The following is a 27,100-nucleotide window of genomic DNA, read 5'->3' as shown; positions in this document are numbered from 1 at the left end:
TGAGCAAGATGAGTTTATCTCCAAACTAGCGAGGAGGCAAGCGAAGAAACGTCCAAGTTGCAAAGAGCTTGCGTTAGCCAGTAATAGCGCATGGAAAACCCACTTGCCGAGACCCCACTCCTGGTAATAGATTCTCCAATGATCCCCTGCCGAGTGGCAAACAAATTATGAAAAAAGCAGCAATAAAAATAAAACAAATCACCCACATCAGCATCTACCAACACGTATCTCGATGGGAATGAAGCCACCAATGGACATTGTCGATTAGGGATTATGGTTAGCACTTTCACTTACACATTCAAGAGGAAGGTTGCTCGATTGAGGCCGACCGTGTTTGATGGATTATGCGGCCGAGGATTGCAAGCAAACCGCATGATTTTGAATCGAATAATTGGCGCTATATCATTAACCCCCTTCCAGGAATTTCGTGATTGGTTGCTGGGTTCGTCCATTCCACTGTTTCAGATATCGTCCGCATTCATCCAGAGGTCCATGACCCGCAGCCCGGAAGCGAGGGTTCATTTTACGGATTTCGTTGAAACCCAGATTCGGTGGAGTTGGTGTCATGGATGAGGAGCAGTTGGCCGAGGAGGAGGAGTTGGCGCTAATGGAGCTTTGGGAGGCTGTCGTTGTTTGGGAGGTTTAAGATTTGACGTAGAAATTTCAACTGGCAGCATTGTTGCTGCAGTATCAGGTGAGGGTTGTTGCCCTTCTATCTGTGTGCGTGTCTGGTGGGAGAGGATTGTGGATCTCGGTGGGGTAGAATTGGGAATATTTCGAGGTTGGGTTGAGATTTTAGGGTTTTCTGCATGAATGATTGGTGACTGTGTAACTGGGCTATGAGTTCGGAATCTGGGCACTTCGCTTTGTGTTGTGTGTTATTTTTATGAGAAGCTGCGACTCAGAGTATTGCCCCAATCTTGGTTAATGGGTTCTTCAGGGCCTGGATTATTGGGCATTGAACTTAGTGAGGTTTAGGAAGACTGAATGTCTCGTGAATTCATTAGTTTCGTGGCGTCATTACTATGCTGGAAATTGATGTACGATTGTGATGCGCCAATTCTTTTTTTTTTTTTTTTTTTTTTTTTTTCATTGTTGTATATTTATTGCAGGGAGTTATAAAATTCAAGTGGTCGGAGAGATCCTTGCAAAATGTAGGGCAAAGAGGGTTCTCTGAATGTGTTTGGTGCCGACCAATCCGCCCTTATGTTTTTTTCTGGTTTAATCAACCGCACGGAACTGTGAAGGAAGTTGAACATTGAGCCGCGGCCTTGGTGGGATTCTAGTGTTTCCGTGCCATCGAACGTCATGTGCTTGTCCGAGCAATCACCTGGTGCTTCACCGGCCAAGCTAGCACAAGCACGGGTTTCCTTCTCCAATGTGAAGCTCCCACCATGTAAACCACGTAGACCTGCCACCAGATTACAGATTTTACCAAACCAGTCACCACTCGGAAATTTTGTATCCGCTGCGGAAGGTCTCATCCAATCTTTTTGCACAAAATGGGTTCCCATTGCAATCAGGGCTCGCGAGTCGCTCATCAAGCATGCCAATTTTAAGCCATTTATGTATATGAATGCTGCTCCTATTCGCCTAGCTTCACTCTCCATGAGCCAAGACCAGAGTGGAGACCCTAAAGTAGAGTCTGTGCGTCCTAGTCGGCGTAAAGTTCCTGGACTACAAATCGGGCAAGAAGCTCCTCAAGAGGAAGAGAGGGTATTGATAAGTGAGATTTTAATACAAGACAAGGATGGTCAGGAGCTCACGGATCCCGAGCTCAACAGTACTGCGTGGCAAGCGTTGAAGGCATGCAAGCCCAATTTTGCTTTGACTACCTCTGAGGTTCAGGCCGATGTCCACCGAATCATCGACACAGGCTTCTTTGCCTCGTGTATGCCGTCAGCGGAGGATACTCGAGACGGTGTGCGCCTCATATTCAAGGTTGGTTAAACCTCGCTTTTAAAACTTGACGTTGTATATTTCTATTTTATTCTTGAGGTAGTGTCTTTGAAGGCTTCATGCGATGATAGCACCATGTTTGGCTCTGGGAAATGTCTTGTGATTTGAGTTTACTAGAGAAGATTGAATTCTTACATGCTAGTCGCACGTTGGAAGCATAAAGTTGGACAGTCCGCAGTATAGGGTTTTGCTCGTTTTTCCCTTCTTTTTCGAGTATCACTTGAGTTTTAAAGCACGGAGTTTTTGCATATTTCCATCTTGGAATTTGGTTCCGAAGTTGCACTTGGTGTTCATGTTTGTATGCACTGGATTCGCCCTCCGGATGTATATTCGATTTTGGCCAATTCTGACACATTTTTTGGTGGATTCACTGCTCTGACTGAAGGTAGAGCCGAACCAGGAGTTGAGAGGACTTGTATGCAACGGTGCCAATGTGCTACCTACCCGAGTAGTGCAGAATGCATTTCGTGCTGAATTTGGTATGCTCTCATCAAGCGCAGGATCATCAAACTTATCACTAAACTGCTTGCCCTTCTTTGTTTGTTGATTTATGGTCCATGTTTTGGTGACCCCGTTTGCTTGATAGAGCAGAGTGATGCACTATTGCTTTTTGCTGAAGAATTGTAATTCATGGATTTATTGTGCTTTAATTTGGAGTTGATGTCATGCAGGAAAGGTGGTCAATATTCAACGTCTCAACACTGTCCTTGATACGCTTAATGGGTGGTACAGAGCCCGTGGACTTTTTGGGCAGGTGAGATTTCATGGAATAACCTCAATTTCTTGAATGAAATGATCCGAAAATTCTCGTAAGGTCTTATATACGTTCAGGAGTATTCCACCTTTACTGCTTCTTGCCGGACCTTTGTGGCTGTAACGGGACTATGTGTAAACAATCGCAGGTCACTGATGTTGAGATTCTACAAGATGGTGTTATTAAAGTCCAAGTCGCAGAGGCAGAGGTGCACAACATCAACATTAGATTTCTGGATAGAAAGACGTACGTGACCTGTTGCATGTTCAGTTAAATGTTAATCTGAAATGAGTTCGAGCTTCACTTTGAGTGGGTATCAACTAAATGGAAATTCCTTCATTTTTATGTGTATGTTGATTTGGTCTATGCTTACAGTGGAGAGCCGACTGTTGGGAAGACAAGGCCAGATACTCTTCTTCGTCAGTTGACGACCAAGAAAGGGCAGGTAAATGTTTTACCTGAAATTTCGCACAGAAACTGAAAACATGAAGTTGCTTTCGTTGTTTTAATAACTGTTGCAGTATTTTCTTTAATATTGTATCCTGAACATCTAGGAAAATGTTGATGCTGCGCCAATTAACGTTCATAACATGTAGTTGATAACATAGTATATTCAGGTAAGTTTGTGTATGTACATGTGCTGAAAGGTCAATACGAACCTTATACTTGTTTACAGGTGTATAGTCTGCAACAAGGGCGACGGGATGTAGAAACTGTCTTCACTATGGGTATTATGGAGGATGTAAATTTGGTTCCACAGCCTGCCGGTGGTGAGAATTAATCTTTTGTTTTTTATGTGTTCAAATATTGTGTTCCAACTATCAACTTCGCGCCATTCATCTTATCTCGACCTCAATGAAGTGGTGTAAAAAAATAATCATAAACAAGTGGGATGGTGATCCAATGTTGACTGAAATATCTTGCAATGGTGATTTAAACAGATACAGGCATGGTGGATTTAACAATGAATGTAGTGGAGCGTGTGACTGGCGGCTTTTCAGCAGGAGGTGGTTTATCTGGCAATGGGTGGGTTGCGCCAGTTGTACATTTGCAGCCAGATGTCAATTTGAGGAAGTTCAAATTTACTGCCTTAGACAGGCGCGAGTTTTTTTTTTCTTTTTTATTATTAATATAGTCTGAATCTTGAACGTATTTATCGGTCCGCTCACGAGTTGCAGGTGGTTATAGCCTAACTGCAGTATTTTCGCTCATTGTGCAGGATCTCAAATGGAGCTCTCTCAGGTCTTGTTGGAAGGTAGATCAGTTGTTAATTCTAATCGTATCTTCTTGATGTTATGTTCTTCAGTGAGGTTCTTCGTAAAGTGGATGTTCAGACGAGACAATCTGAAACTTTGTGTTGTGTCCTTGCAGCTTTGCATATTCACATAGGAATGCATTTGGACGGAATCAGAAGTTGAATGTCTCATTGGAGAGAGGACAAGTTGATTCCATGTTTAGGATAAACTACACCGACCCTTGGATCGAAGGTGACGATAAGCGAACATCCCGGTCCATTAATATTCAGGTATGTGCAGAAGTATGATGGGTAAATTCTGTTGTGTTCTCTTAGTAGGACAAACGAATGCAATAAGGTTGTTAATTATGTACCTTAAAATTTGATTCATTGCTTGGCGGTATCCACGTTAAGATGTTCATTTGGAGTTTTGCTAGAGCTGTGGAAGTAATAAAAAAACATATTTGCAAATCTATTTTAGTTTGTGAGGTTGTGGACTTTTGCTAAATTCATGCTGATTGTGGGTGCAGAACTCACGAGCACCTGGGACCACTGTGCATGGTGTCCGTAGAGATGCGCTGACATCCGGTCCATTGCATGGGGGTGTGACGATAGGTAGGCTAACGGCAGGTGTAGATTATAGTCGACCATTGAGACCAAAATGGAGTGGCACTGCTGGGATCAATTTTCAAGTAAGCCATCATTAATGCACTTACAAGCCTGCTTTTCTCTGTTTGAATTACCATGACCTTACTGTCTTTTTAACGCATCTGACTAGGATTTGGGGTCTAATTTTTCTTTCTTTGAAGCGAGCGGGAGCTCGAGATGAGCATGGTTCAGTGAAGGTTGTTGATATGTACGGTGGTCCTCTCACATTCAGGTTAGTTTTGTTCCATAAAATTGTCTACTATAAAAATTAGGAATGATGAAAACCTAGTTTTGACTTTTAGTGGAGTACGGCGGATGTCGATTTTCATACTCTTCCTTCCCTTAACCGAAGAGAAAAGGTTTGTATTAAACATGCCTTCTTGTCTGCATTGTGCCGAGCCTCAAGTAAACTAAGCCGTTTGAATCGTTTAACTCTAGCTAAGAATGAATATTCCTGCTTTAAGCTCATATTGTGTTCTCCTACAACCTGCTGTTAAACAGAATGGTGGCTATGTTGACTCTTCTTTGTGTAGTGGCCGAGCTTATGATGACATGCTGGTGGCCAAACTGGAAACTGTCTACACAGATTCGGGAGACAACGGTTCATCTCAAGTAATTTCTTGCCAACTCGCCTTTGTTTAAGCATGTGTTTATAGTTTCTCTTAGTTCCATAGGAATTCGGGTTATCTACCACATCTCTCCTCATTTGAACAGCGACCTTTTATTTGGCATTCATGTTTGTGACACAGTTTCCCTGTTGGTTTGCAGCTTGTTTTCAACACAGAACAGGGATTGCCTATTGCTGCAGATTGGCTCTTTTTCAACCGAATAAATGTACGTGCAAGGCAGGGTCTTCGTCTTGGCCCTGTCCGCTGCATAGCAAGGTTAGTGGATAATAATGTCTTATTACTGGGTTTGTCTTCACGTACTCATCTAGCTACTTCATGATGTGTCCTCACTCGAATTCTACGTTTTGATGTCAATACTTTAGAATTAAAATTTTAAGAAACCTTATGTCTCAGTTTTTATCAGAGAACGATTACAAATTGACTCACTTGTGTCCATGATTTGTGTCCCTAGTTTTTCAGGAGGTACTGTGATTGGTGACTTGGCACCCCACGAAGCTTTTCCTATTGGGGGCACCAACAGTGTTCGAGGCTATGATGAAGGGTCTGTGGGATCAGGCCGGTCATGCGTTGTTGCAAGTGGCGAAATCTCCATTCCTCTTGTACGTCTTTTTTTCCTTTTGAAAGAAATGCTTTCTCTTACTGCAACTGACATATATACCAACACCTTGTTGCGAGATAAATGGTCTTACAAGTCTAATGTGCATTGCACCCATTGGTTGCATGATGTCCAGGCTGGACCTGTGGAGGGAGCGGTTTTTGCAGATTATGGTTCTGACCTGGGTTCTGGAAGTACCGTACCAGGTAATGTCGTGCTCCAGCAAATCCCTGAGTATTAAGTCACGTTTATGACAGTTCGATTACCTGATAAGCTGGGCGCACTCTGGATTTTATCTAGAAGAACTTATCCCCCCATGAACTACTTGCGGAGCTTAAATTTTCTTGTTTCTGCCTCGGCAATGTACTGTGTGTGCAGGGGACCCGGCAGGAGTGCGTGGAAAACCTGGGAATGGGTATGGATATGGGGCTGGGCTTAGAGTGGACTCACCTTTGGGACCATTACGGTTGGAGTATGCATTCAACGATTGTAAGGCTCGCCGGTTTCACTTTGGAATTGGCTACAGAAATTGACATGCTCCAGTTCATGGTTTCGCTTTCATCACACATTCGGAACCATCTTCGTTGCCTCAAGATTGTTGTGGTTAAGAACTGTACATTCTTTCCTGAGCTTCGCTTCCTATATTCTTCTTTAACCCAGCGTTTTGGTATTTTACGGTTATTGGCTGTTGATAACCACCCAATGCATTGAACTCTGAACAAGGAAGCACCTCCAAAATTACAAATAATTATACTTCTTCGAATACTCACATTCTTCCTCGAAAAAAACGGCTGTTCAATTTTTGACCCAGCTCTTGATTTTTTCATAATTAATGATTTCTTACGGTTTGGATTGTGCTTCAAGGCACATATGGGTGGGTGGATGGATGTCATTTAGATGTATTTATTGAAACCAGGACATTTCTTATTCAACTTAATGTGGAAATACTATGGACACTTGAAACTTTCTAGTGATATAAGCACAGAGTGTCGATGTTTGGTGAAGTTTGATATCAATGCTAACATTTTTGTACAAGAATAAGGTATTACATCGATGGTTAATAACAATCTTAATCTAACTCAGTCATGTATATGTGTATATGTGTATATGTAATTATATATGTGTACATTTACCAGGAATTGTCAATGGGATTCTAAATTTTGGGGGACAATCTAAGACTTGTGCAATTTCATAAAACCAAATGCATTGTCATATTGTTTTTGAAGAAATGATTTTTGAGTTTGTGAGACACATATATATATATATATATATATATACATGTATATATGGGTGTGTCAGGGGGACATCATCCTTCATTTTAATAAAAGTTGAAAATTTTGCATCTTTATCCAAAGACCTTGATCAACAAGATCCCATGTTCTTGCTACATGATGTATGTCATCTTTTTATTCAAAAGATTAACATTTAAATCATTCAAAAAGAAGTTATGTTCAAAACTTTACAAGTAAATAGTTTATTACTTACCCAATAAACAAATAAAAATTGCATGAGATAAACGTGTTATGATGTATAATTATTATCTGTTAATGATAATAATAAGACATTTGCAAAAAATAGAATCAACTCACATTTTTATGTACATGATAGATAATTTGTGAGTTCTCACATATTATTGGGTATTTATTGATAATAAAAGTACTTTCGAATTTAAATGATATTTTAAATAGTTTATTTAAAATTTCATAAAACCAAATAAGTTTTTTTTAAATGAACCGAAAAAGAAAAAGGACAAATCTTTGAATAATGAGATATTGAAATGAAAACATCTAGAAGAAATGAACAACACAACAGAATTTTCAATTGAAAAATAGTAATATTCCTATTATTTTCAATAACATAAATGCAAGTAAATTGATTCAATTTTGTATCATTCAAAGCAAAACTCATCATTCAAAGCAAAACTACACCAGACTTTTTTTTAAAATCTGAAAATTAATGAATGCCATGTCGTTGAATTGATCAGAACCAATAAAAGCTACTGATATGATTTCAAGTAGAAGTTTAGTATTTAAACAATTTGAACCTTTAACGTAACTTTTACTACCGTAACCTGGAAATTTATCGAAATAATAACACTGTTTTTAATTGATTATTTCGAATGAAGGAGTTTCAAATTCTTTTTTGTAATAACTTTCAAAGTATCAATTCAATTATCAAACAATCTAGTAAGTCTATTCAATTATCAAACAATAGCTAAGCAACAAATATGAAAAAGACCACTTTAAAATATATTTCGAAGTATTTAATATATATATATATATATATATATATATGTGTGTGTGTGTGTGTGTGTGTGTATTAAATGAAAATTTTGTACATTCAAAACTTCACCCAACACACTCAACAAAAAAATAAATAAACAAATAGAAAGAAAAAAGAAAAAAAACAATGAGTTTTTAATCAAACATATCCAAAGTGGGCCATTGTGCAATCGATGTATAAAATCGTTATTTTCTATTTGAAATCAAACTTCAGTTTCAAATAAGCATTCAAAAAATAATATTTTGTTCACAAAGGCTCAAAAATGATAGCAACTGATCTTTAACACACCCTCTTCAAATAAAACTCATTGGAAACAAATAAATTATCAAACACTTCAATACAATATTTTGAATTTGAAAAAACGAAGTAAATCATCAAAAAACTTGCATATAAAACATGGCATTCAGTTAATTAATTAGTTATTTATTTAATTGGTTAATTAATCAATTGTAAATCTTCATTTCAACTCCATGTGTTAGTATGGCACACGTTTGAACAGCCAAAGCTTCCACGAGCTTCCCGAGTTCACGGTTATGGGTCCCCGCGTTCTACTCTATCACCGCATTCTTTCTCTCTCCTCTCTCTCTTTTCCTCTTTGGTGGACGTGATGTCATCATCCCGCGAGAAGCTGCCACTTGTCACAACCTGCGCGGGGGTACCACGTGAATTGACTCGGGAAACTACCTCCAATATTTCATCCAATTGAACGGATTATTGCATTCATTCGAATATGTTCATTCGTTAGGTAGTTCATCCGTCCGCCCAAAGTGGAAAGGTTGTGGCTCTCGAGCTGGACAAAAAGCATTCCGCGTCTCTTTAAAGCTATCACGGTAACCTTTCCACTTTAATCCACGCCTTTCAAAAAAAAAAAAAAAAAAAAAAAAAAAAAGAATTTCCCACTCTAAATTGGATTTTTTTTTTTTTTTAATCTATGTATTCATGTGGGTGGCCATCCTTCATCCTTTTTTTCCTGTGTTTTTCGTTATTTTTTCTCATTTTAGGATTCCAAAGTGTGTTTTTTGTACCCTTGTTTTGTTAAAGAGTAAAATTTATTTATATAGTAACATGAATGCATTTTGTTAGAATTAAATTTTTATAGAAAATATTGCACATGCAAACAGTTTTAGGGGGTTCAGAAGAATTTTACACTAGAAATTAAGTTGAATTTAACTGTGTTCCTTACTTGAATGAATGTCAATCATAATTAACACAAGAACTGTTAATTTGCATTGTACACAAACAAGTTTATATGGCTTAATGAATGGTAGAAGCCCTTTTGGATAATACCTTATGTAAGCAATATTTTACTTTATTCTTTACACCATAAGTGCAACATTTGAATGCAACAATATCATATTGCAATTTGCCACATGGGCATGACAAAAGGAAGAATATCCTTGTCTTGTCCATAATATTAAGACTATAGCCAATATATTGCATTATTTAATAATTCAAAAAAGTTAAAAATAAAAGTAAAAAACAGAAGAAGATAGAACCAAAAGGTTATTAAAGGTCATGAATTGGCCTTTCATTTTATCTTTTTGGCAATTGGGTATGGTGGAATCTATCCGTTTATTAAAATAAAAAAAAAAAAAAAAAAAAAAAAAAAACCAAGAAAATATATAAAAAAAAATTGATACATAACGTGACATGTGTTTCTATATGAAGTGGCCTTCCATGCAAGGATGCTTGTCTATCTCTATCTTGTGGGGAGTGAGAGATAGAAAAAAGCCTTCTACTTCTTTTACTACTAAAGAGGAAATAACAAAATGGTCACCATCTACGATCTCTATTAATCCAAAAACACAATAAATAAATAAATAAATAAATAAAAAGATGGGAATGAGTTGTTATAGTCCATGCAAAAATAGGTTAAAATGGGACCCATGGATTTTGAATGTGAAACAAGGATAACTCATCTAAAGTGGAACCCACCTGCATACTCACTCATCCCTCATTACATTCACCTCACAAAGTTCTTCTTTTTTCTTTATGTTTTTTTTACTTTTCTAGTGCTCCTATTGGCTTTAAACACCACACAAAATGACCTTCTATTGTCTTATTTTACCTTTTATAATAGTTTGGTTGCAAGTAATATCCAATTGTGTGTGTGTGTGTTATTTTTGTTTTATGTGTAAAGAATGGATGTGTGGCCAACATGGGGCCCTTGGTCATACCCCACAAAGAAGAGTCTATTGGAAGTGGCAAAGATGTGTTGTCCTTTCACTTGAGCCAAGAGCTCTAATAATCTACTATTATTCTTCTAAAGAAGTTTCAACGTGAAGCAAATTTTGTCAAGATGTGCATAAATTGAGGTTCCCCATGATTTGGTGCTAATAACGCTAACAATATATCTAGTAACATGAGAACGGAGACCATGGGGTAACAAGTCATGGGAACATGTTTCCCTTTCCCTTATTCTTTTTGGGTGAGAAGATTTATAAGATGGTCATGCCACGGCTCCTCCATACGAGAATCAACTTTGTGTTCCTCCTTTACTTTTATAATCTTTAGTTTAATTTATTTTAATTCTTAATTTATTTTCTTCATATCATGGGAGTTTGGCACACTACCAACACCATATGCTACACCACATGACCAATTGATAGAATAAAAAAGGCTCTATACTTCAATTTGAGAGAGTGTGTTTTCTACATATTGTGTTTTTTAACTTGCTTGTCTTGTGGATCTTTTGATGTATACATTGTACAACTTTCATTGTCTATATTGAATGTTATTTTATTGTAATTTTTAGAAGAATATATATATATATATATATATATATATATATATCTATAATACTAATTATGTGTATGTGTATATGTATATGTATGTGTTTTGAATTCTGTGTATAATTGGTAACACATCCAATTTAAATTGCTTATTCCAGAATACATACATTCAATTTTGGTCTGTATGAATTTTTATGCATTCTTTATGTTTATTGAAAATGTACAAATACTTATTAATTCAAGAGCAAAATAATCTTGTTTTGGATCTTACTTTTATTGGAAAGTGACTTTTTTTATTCAAATCTGGAGTGCTATATCAATATGTTGAATTTTAGTTCAGAGATTGCTTTTTCAAGTAAATTGTTTGTAATACAGGATTTTTTTTTTGAGAAACTGAAATAAATCATGCATGAAAATACATAACATTTATTATATATAGTAAGCAATTTTATTAATAGTTATACATTTTATATTTTTTATATTTTAATAAGACCAAGTTCACCAATTTTAAAGTGAGTGGCTTCTTTGTTGGGGGACATTACTGTTATTTTAACAAGATACAAGTGATAATCAAAACTAAAGGTTGTTAAAGAAACAAGAAACGGAAGGAAAATAAAATAAAATTAATCTTGTCATGGTGAACGTTGTTATCATTGTTAAACTCTAGAATGGCATGGAGTTAACTATTCAAATATTGTACAATCTTAAAAAGCACCAAAATGAATTGATTACCAATGATTTTTTGATACCAATAATTATTCCCATAAGATTTTAATTTAATCTAACAAGAAACCAGACACTAGAAATATAAATAAATAAATAAATAAATAAACAAAGAGGTTCCGTGTTCTACTGAATCAGTACCTTCCGATCATGATACACGACATTCTCTCTGCTTAAACTAAAAAGCACGAATAGAAAAAGTAAAAGTAATAGGAAAAGTGGGTCCTACGAATGCGACCATTCTGGCTGGAATCGGCAACGGAACCATCGACGGTTCTGAAACACAGCAGCGGATTACAGAATGTAACAGCGAGAAGGTTTAGGGTTTAGGGTTTGCAGCTTGCTGTCTTGCTTTGTTTGCGTTGCAGCGTTGCAGCAGCAGCAGCGCTGTGTGCTTCTTCCACGAGCACGAAGCAGCAAGCATGCGTGGAAAAGGCGTGCAGTCCGACGGAAAGCACAAGAAGAAGGAGAAGAAGGAATAGGAAGTTGGAGGAGTCGGAAGAAGAGGAGAAGCAGAGGCTATGGAGCAGGGCAATGCGTGGAGTGACGGCAGGAAGAGGAGGAGGAGGAGGCGGAGAGAGGGAGGGCCTCTTCTTCGCCATCCGTCCGTCCCCGTGGGCTGTGGTTACGGTGGATGCAGGTCCAGCCGTGGAAACCGGCTCCAAGCACAATGTGCGCGGAGAAAGTGTTATTCAAATGAGAGAGAGAGAAGTTTATGGAATAGAAAAGGGGAGTAACTTCGTCTTTCTCATCCGAGATGGCTTTGTGTGGAAGGAAGAAGAAAATCTAATCCTGTGGTTTGAGTTCAAAGGCTGAGCCTGAAGACACTTCCAAAGTGACTGAGTTTTCTTCGCTTTCGCTTGCTTTGTTCGTTTGCCTGTAAGGACAAACAAGAAAAGTCGAAGTGACTCTCGCCACGATGATGGCGCACGTAGAACTGTTTGCTTGCTGCGGCCTTCAGTGCGTCTTTCGACCAGGCAACTTTTCTTGAGGTTTTTAGCAGAATTCTTCTCGACTTGAAGGTTTCACTCTAGTGTGGGGTAAAGTAGTTTCCGCTGGCAGAGTATGGCCCACAGTAAAATAAAATAAAGAACTCCGGGTTTGTGTGCTTGGAGAAAGTTTCCAGTCGTTGGCCCGACGAGAACGAGCCGCGAATCGTTGGCGATGATATTCCGCTCCTGGAAGTTTGTCTGTCTTGGACTCGGACGGCATGGTTGCTTTTAAAACAGTTATGTGGCGTTGTTAGTCTGTCTGTCTGTGGTAGCCATGGCGGGCCATCGGAGACGAGAGGCTAGACTTCCAGCCCCACACGCAACTTGGTCAGCACGGTGACACTCCCTCCACCACGCTTGATAATTATCTGCATCGATCCATTCTTCCTCTTTGCCCTTCGGCAGTACCTTGATGCTCCGACAATTTGCCATCGCAAGCAACCATCCATCCCTGCCGATTTCGCAGATGCCAATTCGCTTGTCGCAGTCCTCGCCCATCGCCGTCGTGTAGCGCCTGAACATAGCCTCGGGCGTGCTGACGCAGCATAGAGGGAGGGCTTTTGTTTGCGTTGTTTTTTGTTTGTCGGCTTTCCATTGCACCACTTCCAAACATCGATCACCGCTTCATGCCTGGTCTTCCTTTCTTGCTTACTTCCTCCGCCCGCCTCGTCTTGACGTCCTCCCTTCTTCCATCCCTGTAAATTACTCACCATCCTCTGCACCTGCACTGGATGGACGCACTGTTATCTTAAACTCGTGCAGTTTCCGCATTACCTTGACATGCAAGTGCGCAGGTTCGCATCAATTTGCGGAACATTGGAGTGTAGTTTGAACCTTGCGTATCGGTTAGGACGTTGTGTGATATAGCACTCGTTTGGTGTTGTCGAATTCGTCGGCTGGATCTTGACAATTGTGCGGAATAGTACCTCAGAGAGTTCATGACATGCCTCTAAAGGTTTTGTACACTTCGCCCCTGAGTTCTTGCTGCATTGTCAATTAGGTGCTACGTCGGCACATCTAGTAGTTTATTTCGAAGAATCAGAATCTTCTGTCCTCCTCTGGTCGCGTCGTGAGCGATGTGGCAGAATTAGTGCTACAGAGAATCCACTGAGTGAATTGATAAGCGTTTCGTATTGTAGTGGTGTCCTGGTCAGGATCCTCCCTTCCATCGCAGTTACTGGGCACCTGCATTGCTGCGCGAGAGCGGATGACAGTCCCACCGCGTTGATCCCTGCAGATTTTCATGTTTCGCACGTACTCTAGAAGAATTGGTTGAGTGAAATAAAGCAGAGTCTGTTCGTATTTTGTTAGCAGATCAAAGTGCTAGTTGTCCTGCTTGCGCTTTGCATTCTGTGGCTTTGTGCTGAGCTACAATGTGCTAGAATATCTCGTGCTTTCATTAGACAATCTTGTGAGAAGTAGGCGCGTCACTCTTGCTTGAGATTTTCAGAACTTGAAGAAATGGATATCCGAGGACCTCCTCACATGGCAGCAATCCCATCATTCATTACGTAGACAGCGGGAACAATGCTCGCATGTGAACAGCCTCAAATTACGTCGATAATATTCAATTGTTTATGACTTTCATACCTCTTTCTATATTCTTCCCAACAATTTCGACTTAAGGAGATACAAAAACGACCGAGAACGGAAATTCTGTCGATCGTTTTCGAGCAGTTGGAGGTGAAAGCAGTAATAGTCTGCAGCGAAATGGAAATTGCCTCAGTGGTGGCTACTTTCATCAACTTCTAGTGTCGTTCTGTGGGAATTTCTGGAAAGCAGAATCCAGGGAGCAGCTGATAAGAAGGTTTATCTGGAAGAGATAATTTATAAAAGAAAGAAATGCAAGGGTGATCGACGGCCTGCTGAGAGAGAAGCTCGAGAGTTTAACCAGCCCACACGAGTACAATTCCTGCGCAATTTACCGTGTGGTTGTCGGAAGGAGGGAAGTCAAAGCTGGCGATCCCGGCAGCACAACCAGAGTCTGCTGGGCTCCTGAGGTCGCAGAAGACGAAGAACATGGTGAGCCCTTCTCCTTCGCGGACTGCGGAACTTCATGCTGTGCAGGCACGTCAGTTATCCTCATCATAGCACACATGTTTTTGTTGCCTGCATCTAGCTCTCGTCACCACTTCTGCAGCGTCAAAAATGTCGTGTTCAGTACATTCTTCGAACTTTCGGAAACCTTGTGTGGTCGTTTTCTGTGTGTTGCCTCTCCCAAGCGGAAGTTGCAAAATCCTTGTCGAAGCTAGTAAAAAAAAATAAAAAATAAAAAGAAGAAGAAGAAGAAAGAGGAGATGCCTCGGGTGCAATGCTAGGAATGCCTCAAGTTGAAACGGTTAGCTTAGGGATCATAGAAAAGGAGGCAGCAGCATGTCCGCTGTGTTAATATCGTTGAAAGGAAGTATCAAACAATTTTGGAACCCTGTAAAATATGCCTAGTTCGAAGTATTTGCAAATGCACATCCGTAACCGTCTTTAGCTCTATTTTGAAAGAGATTTTGACTTTGTCTTCATCCTCAATTGCATCATCTACCAAAGTTGTTAATGTTTTCGTACTTCACGATTGCAAGGTCGTGATGTTATTCATTCAATTAGGCTTGTGAATTCGCATCTATCGCAGATTCTCATTACAATACATTTCCCCGTTGGAATCATGCAGGGAGGGCCGGTGATGGCGGAGGAAGATACCAATCTTGCTGAGGGCCCACTGTGGTTGAAACCGCTGCTGAAAGCGGATTTCTTTGCTACTTGCGGAATACATGGTGTTTCTACTAAGAGCGAATGCAATCTGTTTTGCTTCAACTGCATGGGTGATGGTATTTGTGCTTCTTGTGCAGTTGATCACAAGGATCACCACGTTGTTCAAGTACGAATGCTCATTACCAACACGAATTTCTATGCAGTTATTCCTTGTAATGTCTAAGTTCTTGGTTGTCTTAAGAGACTTGCTTTAGGTTGAAAGAAAGGGTAGATTTGTACGCAATACGCCCATATTGTGTGTGAGTCCGCATTAAATTAGTCCGAGCTATATACCAACACATTTCGTTGCATGTGAAAAACCTTAAGAAATTGCCAACCAATTGTTACTGGATTTTGCGCTTGGAATCCTCTGTCCGTGGAAACGGAAACGATGTTGAATACGTAGACCATGTCTTGAAATCAAGTTTGTTTGATAGGTGGGCGTACCCTGCGAGGTCTAGATTGTGTGTTGGAAGCCCAAGTGAACTACTTTTGATAGGTTGACCTACTCACATTGTTTTTGCGCGATAATGCTGTAGATCCGGAGGTCGTCTTACCACGATGTCATTCGCGTTTCCGAAATTCAGAAGCTGTTGGACATCTCAACGGTACAGACTTACATTATCAACAGTGCGCGTGTGGTGTTTCTGAATGAACGGCCTCAACCACGGCCGGCCAAAGGCGTGACTAACACTTGCGAGACGTGTGAGCGAAGCCTGCTCGACACGTTTCGATTCTGTTCCTTAGGATGTAAGGTACGGGATTTTGAGAAGTTACTAGGTCTTCTACTTTTCTTTTCACGTTCCAAACCAACCAAAGGTTTTTATTCTTTATCATCTACAAAGATTCCACTGAGAAAGCTCTACAAAAATGCTTGATTCCAGCATTCTATGTCCTTGATTATAGTAGTGATGAAGTCATACCCTTGCAATCGCAATCAAATCGTAGCACCCTTGCAATTGTCACTAGCTCAGCTTATGTACGCTGGAGAATTGGAGATGTGAAGATATTGCTAGTTAGATTGCGATAGATAGCCAGGTAAAGGAAAGTTGCCGCATCGTTAGTTTGTGATGAAGGTTGAAGAATTAATCTGCATCTTTTTCAAATCCCGAAGGGCACTTGTATTCGCTTTCTGACAATTTTCTGTCTTTCCAGCTTGCAGGAATCAAGAGGCACAAGGAGCTCTCTTTCTTTCTACAACCAAAAGCACAGGGTGTAGTTAGCACGAACGTACGTGGGCCTTCAGACTCGGAAGACTCTACTCACAAGAAGGCCCCACGGTCGAGAAAAGTTTCACAGTTACAATCCTCACCTCTATCTCATACAGGCTTCGAGAGCTCGGATACAGATCACGAAACCATGGAGGACACAACGTTCAAGGGACGGACGTTGCATCATGAAAAAGTCGGACAATCTTCACCAGGAGTGACTTCAGGGCGTTTTGGTGACAAAAATGGCTCAGCGCCTGTACAGCTTGTGGTCGATATGTCACCAAGGACACCACCACGTTCGAATGTACTTCGGGTTGCGAAAAGAAGGAAGGGCATACCGCACAGGGCTCCTCTTTGGGCTTGATACGTACATCTTTCCTACATGTAAATAAGGAATTCGATATTGAATCATGCAGAAGAACTTGATAAGGGCTCCTTCCTGCGAAAAAGCCTGTTATCAATGCCTTGTTGCGGAACCGTATGTGCCAAATTGGAAGGAAACATTCCTAGTCATCAGCAAACATGGTCGCTGTTGCACTGAAGTTTCAAAAGCCCAAGTTCAAAAATTCGGCGGATATCAAGCCCCCCCCCTTCGAAGTCCGTTACCTGTGTATAAATAGGATCGGCCTCAGAAATGGGTACAAGAGGCATAGGCTTGAGAGCAGTGTTTACAAACCTTAAGTGTAAATAACAGATCAAGGGTGGCACTGTTACAACTACTAATGTATTCTATGGGTGAACTACCAACAACCAAACAGGAATAGCGACTGAAACTCATCCCAGAATATCTGCTCCAGTGCTGCTAGGCGTCACCACTGGAAGCATATACTTCCAGCCGTACTTCAAGCTCTGCGTCTTGAAGATCACTTTCGGCAGAAGGGTGGTTAGATGTTTCAGAGCGGTGCACCAGCCCCACTTGCTGGTTTACAGGAGTCAATGGAAGTTGGCTTTGGTGAGACTGAATCACTATTCAGAGAGAGAGAGAGTGGTACGTATGCTAATGCTCGCGTACAACTCTTTGATGTACCATAGCGTCTCTGTTATGCAGATACAAATACTGTTACTATGAGAAAGTTCATATATACTTATACAGAAGTTATTATTTCATACTGTGGTACTATCATATGGTTATATCATTCATATAATAAAGCACCAAATGAAACTTTGTATAATACATCTTCTTGTCCTCGTATGAACCGCTTCCACATTTGGGTTATTGCTACTGGTCTAGTCAAGTGAGCTGGTGAACTGTTCTGAGCACTTCCATTTAACCACGGCATGCTGATCAGCGAAAAATGGTTTTTCTATGCCACCAATGCATGGGAACGCTCGAGAACACCAATACCTCGGGAAGCGCGAAAAACAAGTAAAGAATATGTTGTGTTTTATTTTCACCATTGCTTTTTTTTATTTCCTTTCCTTTTATTCCTTCTCAAAGTAGCCATCATAGAAGATCTCTCTACGAATACCAGGATTTTGAGCGTAAATGGTTGCCTATTCAATATACAAAAAAGAAAAATTTAGTCTGATTCAGTACCATTGTGGAGCTAATCCATCAATTGAAGTGAGTTCAGAACACCGAACGAGATCAGGGTGATGTTGTGTTTACATTGACCGGTCACAAACCAGAAGCAAGCCACACCGGCACCATAGTCACTGCAAAATTACACAAGTGCACATAGATAGATCGATAGATACTTAACAGTAGCACTGCCTCGACAACTGGTGATGGTAGTGGTAGATACACCTGCATGACTTGTACATTGATACGTCAATTGTGGGATTTCACCTCGACAAGCTCCACTGAGTTCGACAAAGCGGACAACTTCGATGCAGGAAGAAAGTCTGCTGCGTCAAGAAGCTGGGTGCATTGCAAGCCCCACTTCGCCATCAGGTATTCAATGGACCTGTGGCCGCTGCAGCAATCGAGGAAACAATCGTGTGCTGATGAGGTGATGGTTTTCTATTCTTACGAAGGTTTTTATTCATTTATTATTGTAAAAATAAATAAAATAAAATTATAACAACGGGATGCAAGCAGAGAAAGCGAGGAAAGTCAAACCTGCGAGGTTGATATGTGGTGATGAAGACAGAATCTGGCATTCCTAGCAACAAGAACTTGACGGTGGCAAGCAGGTCATCGAAATCTGTAGATACCAAGTGCCAAAGCATGAATGGGTGAGTATTAATGTCCTGGCTCGTATCCGTGATTTAATACAGTTACTAGCTTGGAAATGTGTGATACTTGAAATAAGTCAGGGAAACTAAACTGCAGAAGAAGAGAGCTAATTGTAACGGATGATATACGCACCTTTGCTTGCGTAAAGGACGTCTGCACCCAGTACAACCTGACCGGGGTGTCGTAGAGCGAAAGCTTTGTCATTCCATTGACCCCAGGTCAACCTTTGCATCTGAGAACATGAATGGGCCAGCTTCAGCGCTAACGATACACAGATGGAGAGATCCATACGATAACATCCTTGCTAAACGAGGCTTAAACAATCAGAGACAATTAGAAGATTTCCAAGACTAGACCGACATAGTTCCGTGCTTGTTTGCAGACATGGGCAGTGGCGATACCCCGTCCTCGGATCCAAAAAACTTGTAAGGGTAACGAATTGAAGGCTATGGCGAAACTTCGAAAACAGGATTTGCCTTGAAATGCAGGCATACCTCACAGGTGATCTGATTTAAGTCACATGTCTTTTGCATGTTCTCGAAGACCTGGAAAGGACATGTTTGACCTAACAATCAGAACTCCAACCGTGTGATGCGACATGACAGTCCAATTCCATATTGGAGCCTACTCAAGATCTCCTTCCTGATAAGTATAATCGTGATGAGATGGGCTTCAGGGGCAGCTTGTAAGAACATACCTGGGGCTGATCTTCCCGATCCGTTAGCACAACAGAGGCTCCAACTTTGGCGGCCACTACACCCGGCAAAGCGGTACCTGCGCCCAACTGCGTCTCACTTAGTTGCTTGCACAGGGGCAAGGTAGGCTATGACTGTTACTCGCCTGCCAATTCTATCGAGCAACCACGGCTTGCTGTCTTGACCAGAAAAGAGAACACGCGCTGAATTCTCTGAGTACATAGAGGGCTGCAAAATTTTGGGTACTAGAAGCGCTCTGAGATGAGGCTAGTTGGAGATTGATGCCTACCTCAATAACCCTCGAGCCGACAAATCGCTGACGATTTTGCCAGATGTATTCTGCCAGCACTACGCTGCAAGGCCACACATAGAGCCCATACTCCTCTTGCATTACCTGCATTGAATTAAGCAAGCATTGAAGTTGAACAACGCATGCCAAAGTGTCTACCGTGCATACAGATACCGTGTATTCGAAGATTTGGATTATTCATCAACAACTGTTCTCATTTCTAACCATAGTTGAGGTGACGAGATGCCACCAGATGCGACCTACGACTCTGTTGGCAAGAGACATCAAATTGTTGCTTCTAGCTCAAAGTTCGAATACAGAAAAGAAGCGATGAGCAAACCTCGGAGCAGGAAACGTCCAAGGACTGGGAATTCTCAGTGTCGTGGAAATGGTGCAGGGAGACAGTCCTCATAGGGCTTCCCTCTCTTTCCCTTTTCATGGTTTTCTTCGTCGTCTTCTCCGCCATAGTCACTGTCTCATCAGAAGAAAACGAGGATCCCGAGTTGTAATAAGTGGGTGGGGAGACGAACAATACCCACTCTGCAAAGCTCCTCAATCCACGAACCTAAAAAACACACATCGCCTCCCTTCCTGTGAGAGGCCCAAATTTCTAGGTGAGAGACAACAAATCCTGCCCCGTATGGAGGTCGAAATTATTTAGGAGAGTGGAGTGGTGACAGGCCACCACTTCTCGCAATTTTCGTCGTCTGGCACAATGGGTTGATGATGTTTCGATTCCTCAAATTCTTCCGCGAAGCTTGACGGATGCAACAAGGTTGAGCTCGAATTGCAAAGAGTCGGAAGGAATCTCAAATGTTGTCTTCAGAAGGAAAAATAAATAAAAAACTAAAAGACAGTTGTGCACAGCAGTTGCTTCAGCCCCCTCTCTAACAGCAATTGAATCTAGTTGCCATCCTCTCCAGTCCCAATTCCTGCATGGATTCTTTCCACTTACAGAACCCAAGAACGTCTCGCTAATTTTCCCTTCGCTCTACTACTGGTCTCTTCGACTTCGTGAACTTTGAAGATGTTCTCGCATCTTTACACAGGAAGGGGGTGGAGATTGTGTTTGAGTGATGGTTGAGTCGTTACAGATGAACTATGTAGTAGATTTTACTGGAAAACTAGCGATTGCGTGGCCTGACAAGGTTTTGTTGAGGTTATTAGTCTCTCTTCTTATCTTCAAAAGACCCACATGGGCACATACTCTGACGTAGAGCAGTTGTGCAACTGTGTACTGAATGTCACTGACCTCATGCTCCTGAGCACTTAGAGTGAGGATGTCATGGAATTGTGGCGTTATTGTTGATCTTTTGTGTGAGGAGAATGTAGAAATGCAGCAGTGGTCAAGGTTGCCTGAAATAAATTATTCACTTCCAGGACTCAGTTGATGGATTTAGAGGATGAAGGCTTTCATTAGCAACAAAGGTTTAAGGCATGAATCTTTTCATTAATAATTAACCGTACGTCACTGTTACAATTGTGCTATATTACGTAATATAAAGCATAGCTTTTAAGTAAAGGACATTGATAGAACATGATAGATGGTTTCAGTGCTACACCTGTAAAAGAGGGACAGCTTTGCATTCAAAGCACGATTATTATCTTTCTAGATTAAATAAATTTACATAAATGAGAAGAGCATTAAGGACAATGTCCGACATTAGACGGGCTTGTTCATTAGGTACGATTTAACACTTCGAAAAGAATTTCTTAAGGTTGGGAATTCTCTTAAAATCCTCTCCACACAACGAACATGCATTTTGAGTGGATACTTAATGAGAGAAAATTTTAAGAAGTTCAACAATCCAGAGATGTTTGTGTGTATATATATAAATATATATGTATATATATATATATAGCGAGAGAGAGATATACAGTTTTGTTATAAAACAATAAAAACATTTAGAAGTAAGGAAAAAGCTTCAGTCATTGATACTATTTGATATCAAATTAAAGACAATAAGCTAAATTATCTGATTAAACATCATAATCTCGTTCACTGTAACGGGTACATCAAGTGTAATATTGATCTTGGAAAATGTTTAAAATTGCGAAAAGATATTGTGAACTTTACGATACCAAAATCTTATTCTTTAATTTTTCGTTTCGTGAGGGGTGAAAATAAAACAATTAATAGCAGAATAAACTACCTTTACAAATTCAGCCGACTCGATTCAACCATACACAACCTCCTAGTTGATGCGGAGCTTGAACATGCAAAACAACTAACACATTTAAAAGACAACTTTTCTAAAAATGAAATTAAAATTTCGTAATTGACTGATTCATTCATTCATCGATCCTCATGTGGGCTGCAGGACACCTTAGCCTATCAGCAGCACCGTTTTACGATTACAATCTAGCTCATGCCTCTCTCAAAAACAAACAATAAGATACTAACCAGATACCAGAGCTCTAGTATGGCTCAGCAGGCTTGCGGAACTTGAGACCGGCATAGACAGCCTTGTCACCAAGCTCCTCCTCAATCCTCAGAAGCTGCACAATACAATCACCGTGAGAAAGTGAGTGTTCAAAGTCCATTTCCCAATTTCATGAACAAACTTCATAGGCAACTCATGCATCATACTGCAAAGCAAGGATTATAGCATCAACAAACCTGGTTGTACTTGGACAATCTCTCAGATCGGCATGGCGCTCCGGTCTTGATTTGACCCTGCATCGTTCACCAATCGTCGGTACCATACTCTTCATACGACTGGAACATCTCACCATATCTATGCACAGCCAACATCACCATAACAACAAAACCCAAAAAGACTGCTTCTATGCTCAGCATTCACTCACTGTTGAAAGCCCCACGGCAAGGTCTGCAATAAAGCTGTCCTCCGTCTCTCCACTGCGGTGGCTCGTCATCACACCCCACCCCGCTTTCTTCGCCATAACCACAGCTTCGATACTTTCTGTAACTGACCCAATCTGGTTCACCTTCAGAAGAAGGGCGTTGCATGCCTTGTGCTGGATGGCATGAGCCACACGCTGCAACCAAAACAACACAATGCACCAACCTTCATCAGTAAGGTACTGACTAACATTCATACTACTTATGCACCATCACAAAATGCCTGCTTCGGGTCAAGTACCAATGGGAACGCGACAGGAGATGGAACTGCACCTTTGGGTTAGTGACCAGCAAGTCGTCACCGACGATTTGCACCTTGTCGCCCATCAGCTCGTTAATCTTGCTGTAATGAGCCCAGTCATCTTGGTCAAAGGGGTCCTCAATCGAGAGAATAGGGTACTCCTCCACAAAAGACTCGTACAACTTAATGAATTCGTCTCCATTCAGCTTTGAGCTGCCGTCGTTGTTCTGTTCAATGTCAATGACTCCTTGTAAGCATCAACCATACCAAACACATTTCGAAGAGGATTCTCAGAATGTCGAATATACATAAGGGTTTTACAATTACAAAAACGTAATACAACGAATACAGGCATGAGAATAAATACGAGGACGACATGTCCAGGAATACTTCCTCTAGCAAGGATGAATATTGGATTTTAAAGACCACATTCCCAAGAACCAACATACTCACATCTTCTTTGAAGTTGAGATCATAGGTCTTCTCCTTCTCGTTGTAGAACTCAGACGCAGCTACATCCATCCCGATCACCACCTGGTTGAGAGGTGCAGAAACAACATACTCAGAAAACATACATGGAAATTATAGTACGTAAGTATTTTTACGACCAAAAGAATCGAAGTAAAAAACAAGAAAGAAAGGAGGAAGAAGGAACTCGTGGCATCACATCGGAATGTTGAAACATTTGGACAGAGCAATCACATATGAACCCTCGGATGGATCTTATGTAACGAGATCAACTGACCTTATCGGTGTAGCCTGCCTTCGCTATGGCAGTCTTCAACAGTTCCAGACCTTCTCTGTTATCCTGTGAGTCAAGCACGTCTCAATTCCACCGAAACTTGGTATACAAAACAAGGAAAAACCGAATATCCAATATAAACAAGTACCAAGTTACACAATCTCGTGCAGTCAATCTCAGAAAGCCCGTTTTCACTGTTTTACGGTTGTGTACTTTGCTTGACGTTCGAAAAAGTAACACTCTCACACAAACGGTAATGACATATCCAAAACTAGGGTGCACACCTGAATGTTAGGAGCAAAACCACCCTCATCCCCAACGTTGGTGGCATCTTGTCCGTACTTCTTCTTGATCACAGCCTACAGAGAACGAAACATTCGATTGGTCGGGCAGTCTTTCCAAAGCGAATGCAAACCGCACATTTATAGTACATCCCATCTGTTAATCCAAGAGAAAACTCATGGAAAGAATGAAGATAGCAGCCCATTACCTTCAAGTTGTGGTAAACTTCAGAGCCAATCTTCATGGCTTCCGTGAAGGACGACGCGCCAGTTGGCAGGATCATGAACTCCTGTAATGTACACGTCGAGCATTAGCACGGGCATAGATAATGTTCAGAAGCTGAAACTAAATACAACTCCAGACAGGATCTCCAAAAGACCTGCCGTGAAACTAACTCTTTTGTAACTCATATCTCTCCTCGTCCAAACACATTACGTCCCCATTGCACCCCCAGATACCTGATAATTAGACAAGTAGGAGGGATACTAATTGTCGACGATCAGGAAGGAGCGGACCTGCATGGCGAGCTTGTTGCCAGCATGAGATCCACCATTGATCACGTTGAAGGCAGGCACTGGCATCACAATTTCCTTGTTGCCAGCCAGGTTGGCAATGTGCTGAGTACACCCAACTTGCCGTCAGAAGTCAACCAAGGATTTAAATTGTCTAACGTTCAAGACAAAACTGCTTGAGCAACACTGGTAGGCGCGGAGAGAAATTAAATCAAGGAGGAGAAAGAGCTAACCTGGTAAAGTGGAGTCTTTAACACTCCAGCACCAGCCTTGCACACAGCCAGTGACACTGCTAAAATAGCATTGGCTCCCAACTGCATAATACAGTGTAAGATACTTGTCAGACCATAGAGCCACAAGCCGTGCTCGTTACATATTCCTGATCGTCAGCTATTCCTAAGCACATCCCTGATTTCTAGACCTCCAGGTTATCAGTCTCCCAAATTCTGCACCAATGATTTGAGCAAGGCCAGAGATTGACACCTTCTGCTTGCACCACCCCCACTCGTTCTGGGTACCGTCAAGTTCATGAACCATGAAGTTGTCAATTCCAGTTTGATCTGTAGGGTCCTGAAAAATCGTGCAGGCGTGTTAATATTTTAACCCAAATGCGCAATGTTATTCACAAGTCAAAAGACGGGAACCTGCATTGCCACGACGTAACGCGTACCTTTCCGACAAGGGCAGGGCCGATAATGTTGTTCACGTTGTCCACAGCCTACCATCACGACAAAACAGATTAGTGCAAGTACCCGCATACCTCCCCAAATCTGAATAGAAGCAAGGTATTGTAATACCGATGAGATCGTCGATCACTTTTTATTGCTTTCTACCAAATGGTACAATGTATCAACTCAAATACACATGCATTTAGCGAGATCTACGAAAAATAGGAGCAAAACATTCACCTTCTGGACACCCTTCCCCATGTAGTCCTTCCCTCCGTCTCTCAACTCCAAAGCCTCGTAAACGCCTTCAAGAAGCAAAAACCAAAAAATAAATAAATAAAACGCAAATGAATACAAGAATGACCAGTCCTCACAAAGCCTCAGAGAGCCGAAAGTGCTTCCTTTTCAAAGCTCGCATTTGTATCCACCAGAAACCCAGGTCCTGCACACAATGAAGCTTACAAAAAAACAAAAAAAAACAAAAAAAACAAAAAAAAAACAAAACAAAACAAAACAAAAAACAAAAGACCAGACCAACGGTATCGAGCTAAAAGCGAGAAGCATGAAAGCAGGGGGAGGAACTAACCGGTGGAAGCACCGCTGGGGACTGCCGCTCTGTACCACGATCCATCGGACAAGAGAATGTCTGCCTGCTCACCAACAAAAACCCCCACAAAACGTTCAAACTTCCGCCCACCCTCTTCCGAAATCACCAAAAAATAAACTCAACACACACACTAATCCACGGGCTCTAATCCCATCAATTCACACATATCCCGCAAGTCACCGACAGCCAACTATCACAACTTACAGCTCCACGAAGACCCCACACCGTCGCAAACCCAAAACCTCAATGACTCCAAACCAGCACAAACGGCACACAGCACCTCAACAGTGGGGTTGCCACGGCTGTCGAAAATGGAGCGAGCCTTAATCGACTGGATGGTGGCCATGCTTAACCCCAGAACCCAGTCACAGAATCAGAAGTCTTCGAAATCCCGCAAAACACAAGCGGGTTCTAACCTACAGATATCGATGCAAAAACTCGCAATCTCAAGCTGAATAAGCTACGGCTTCAAGGTTATGGGGTGTCGGGGTGTGGGCAGCTTGCGCGATGGATGAGACTACAGATCAGCAACGCTCTCGTCCATTCGGATGGACCTGGAAAACGGATCCACACCATAACGGCGATTGTCCCATTGCGAGGCCTCGTCCATTCTGCGATGGGAAAAGACACCGACACTCGCGGCGCGGCTTCGGTGCCGCGGTAAAGTCGCGAAGTCTAACGCCGCCCCGTGACCGCGGGCAGCGAAGAATCATCCAAAACCGTGTTGTCGGTCCCATCTAAGACCGTATTCCAGGAGCACAGGTCCACGTGTCGCATCCCAATACCGTGGCCTGAATTCGATCCTTAGTCCGTGGTCCCGGAACCCGCGGCCATGGGGCCCAGATAGGCTTCGGTATAGGTCAATGGTGGGGGTTTTGGTAATTGGTTTAAATTCTGTTTTTATTTGAAATTATATATGAATTTGGAACATGGTTTTTGGATTTAATGCTATTCAAAAAGCTAAATAACATGCTTTATGGGGCAATTTTTTCTGTTTGTTTGTTATGTATTTTTTGTATGAGGCATGTACTTTAGATGGAATCATAGAACATAACTGTTGAGAGCATTAAATGTAGCTGGTGCTCTCTATGCTATTTATTATAGTCTACAATATTTATTGTAGCTATAGTGTTTAGAATGTAGTGGAGAGAAACTGTTTATCTTCTCTCCTTCTCTTTGTACAAGAGATATAACTCTATCAATAAACTCACTTCTTGTGTATGAGTATATTTACATATGTGTACATATTACTTCTAGCTACTCTTGTCTCTCTCTCTCTTAAAAACATTTTCAACACCTTATCAATATGATTGCTCTTATGCTCTAGTCTTGATTCTTAAAAACTTGGTGTATTTTATTCTTCGTTTTTTCTTCAATTTTTTTTCTTCCTAAGCTGTTGCTATTGTGCTATTGTTATCTTGTTTTGCTACTACTATTGTATTACCACATTCTGCTATCAATTGCTACCAAACTACCGTACTCTGCTATTAACTACTGTCAACTAATGCACCTTACTGCCA

The 27,100-nt window shown here is 41.1% G+C and overlaps 4 protein-coding genes and 1 long non-coding RNA gene across 8 annotated transcripts; 2 read left to right on the top strand and 3 right to left on the bottom strand.

Moving 5' to 3' along the window:
* Positions 1-4: 4 nt before the first annotated feature.
* On the bottom strand, positions 5-452 carry LOC149989467 (uncharacterized). The gene is made up of 2 exons (XR_016501967.1): positions 295-452; positions 5-146 (listed from the first exon to the last, which is right to left on the bottom strand). It is a non-coding gene; the product is annotated as an uncharacterized LOC149989467 (long non-coding RNA).
* A 101-nt stretch (positions 453-553) lies between these two features.
* LOC112279952 (outer envelope protein 80, chloroplastic) lies at positions 554-6,385 on the top strand. The gene is made up of 17 exons (XM_024514772.3): positions 554-694; positions 1,113-1,941; positions 2,345-2,438; positions 2,631-2,713; positions 2,862-2,959; positions 3,089-3,158; positions 3,390-3,483; positions 3,655-3,739; positions 3,933-3,968; positions 4,085-4,238; positions 4,478-4,639; positions 4,757-4,827; positions 5,129-5,207; positions 5,364-5,479; positions 5,676-5,823; positions 5,956-6,025; positions 6,198-6,385. The coding sequence occupies exons 2-17, from the start codon at positions 1,309-1,311 to the stop codon at positions 6,350-6,352; spliced, it is 2,148 nt and encodes a 715-aa protein (XP_024370540.1). The 5' UTR covers positions 554-694; positions 1,113-1,308; the 3' UTR covers positions 6,353-6,385.
* Positions 6,386-12,894: 6,509 nt separating this feature from the next.
* Positions 12,895-17,676, top strand: LOC112279596 (protein RGF1 INDUCIBLE TRANSCRIPTION FACTOR 1). Of its 2 annotated transcripts, none has more exons than XM_024514204.3 (4): positions 12,895-14,571; positions 15,212-15,418; positions 15,831-16,046; positions 16,447-17,676. In XM_024514204.3, exons 1-4 carry the CDS (start codon positions 14,569-14,571, stop codon positions 16,864-16,866), a joined length of 846 nt encoding a protein of 281 aa, XP_024369972.1. In that variant the 5' UTR covers positions 12,895-14,568; the 3' UTR covers positions 16,867-17,676. The 2 variants fall into 2 exon arrangements, with proteins under 2 accessions (XP_024369972.1, XP_024369971.1); XM_024514203.3 differs by having other exon boundaries at positions 12,951-14,616.
* Positions 17,677-17,869: 193 nt separating this feature from the next.
* LOC112279597 (uncharacterized) lies at positions 17,870-20,805 on the bottom strand. Of its 2 annotated transcripts, XM_024514205.3 has the most exons (7): positions 20,006-20,673; positions 19,666-19,770; positions 19,379-19,465; positions 19,176-19,226; positions 18,814-18,913; positions 18,565-18,649; positions 17,870-18,418 (listed from the first exon to the last, which is right to left on the bottom strand). In XM_024514205.3, exons 1-7 carry the CDS (start codon positions 20,129-20,131, stop codon positions 18,274-18,276), a joined length of 699 nt encoding a protein of 232 aa, XP_024369973.1. In that variant the 5' UTR covers positions 20,132-20,673; the 3' UTR covers positions 17,870-18,273. The 2 variants fall into 2 exon arrangements, with proteins under 2 accessions (XP_024369973.1, XP_024369974.1); XM_024514206.3 differs by lacking the exon at positions 19,176-19,226 and having other exon boundaries at positions 20,006-20,805.
* A 1,109-nt stretch (positions 20,806-21,914) lies between these two features.
* Positions 21,915-26,015, bottom strand: LOC112279595 (enolase). 2 transcript variants are annotated; one of them, XM_073532511.2, is made up of 15 exons: positions 25,785-26,015; positions 25,560-25,623; positions 25,214-25,278; positions 24,976-25,023; positions 24,789-24,875; positions 24,539-24,619; positions 24,309-24,410; positions 24,002-24,082; positions 23,796-23,870; positions 23,515-23,577; positions 23,223-23,303; positions 22,802-22,996; positions 22,474-22,665; positions 22,286-22,342; positions 21,915-22,164 (listed from the first exon to the last, which is right to left on the bottom strand). In XM_073532511.2, exons 3-15 carry the CDS (start codon positions 25,232-25,234, stop codon positions 22,084-22,086), a joined length of 1,164 nt encoding a protein of 387 aa, XP_073388612.1. In that variant the 5' UTR covers positions 25,235-25,278; positions 25,560-25,623; positions 25,785-26,015; the 3' UTR covers positions 21,915-22,083. The 2 variants fall into 2 exon arrangements, with proteins under 2 accessions (XP_073388612.1, XP_024369970.1); XM_024514202.3 differs by having other exon boundaries at positions 25,861-26,015.
* Between the last annotated feature and the right edge of the window lie 1,085 nt (positions 26,016-27,100).

This window comes from Physcomitrium patens, chromosome 3 (genome assembly GCF_059467195.1).
Source record: "Physcomitrium patens ecotype Gransden chromosome 3, ASM5946719v1, whole genome shotgun sequence".
NCBI lineage: Eukaryota > Viridiplantae > Streptophyta > Bryopsida > Funariales > Funariaceae > Physcomitrium > Physcomitrium patens.
Note: the sequence above shows the minus strand (reverse complement) of the source record. Positions and strands in the feature narration are given on the sequence as shown.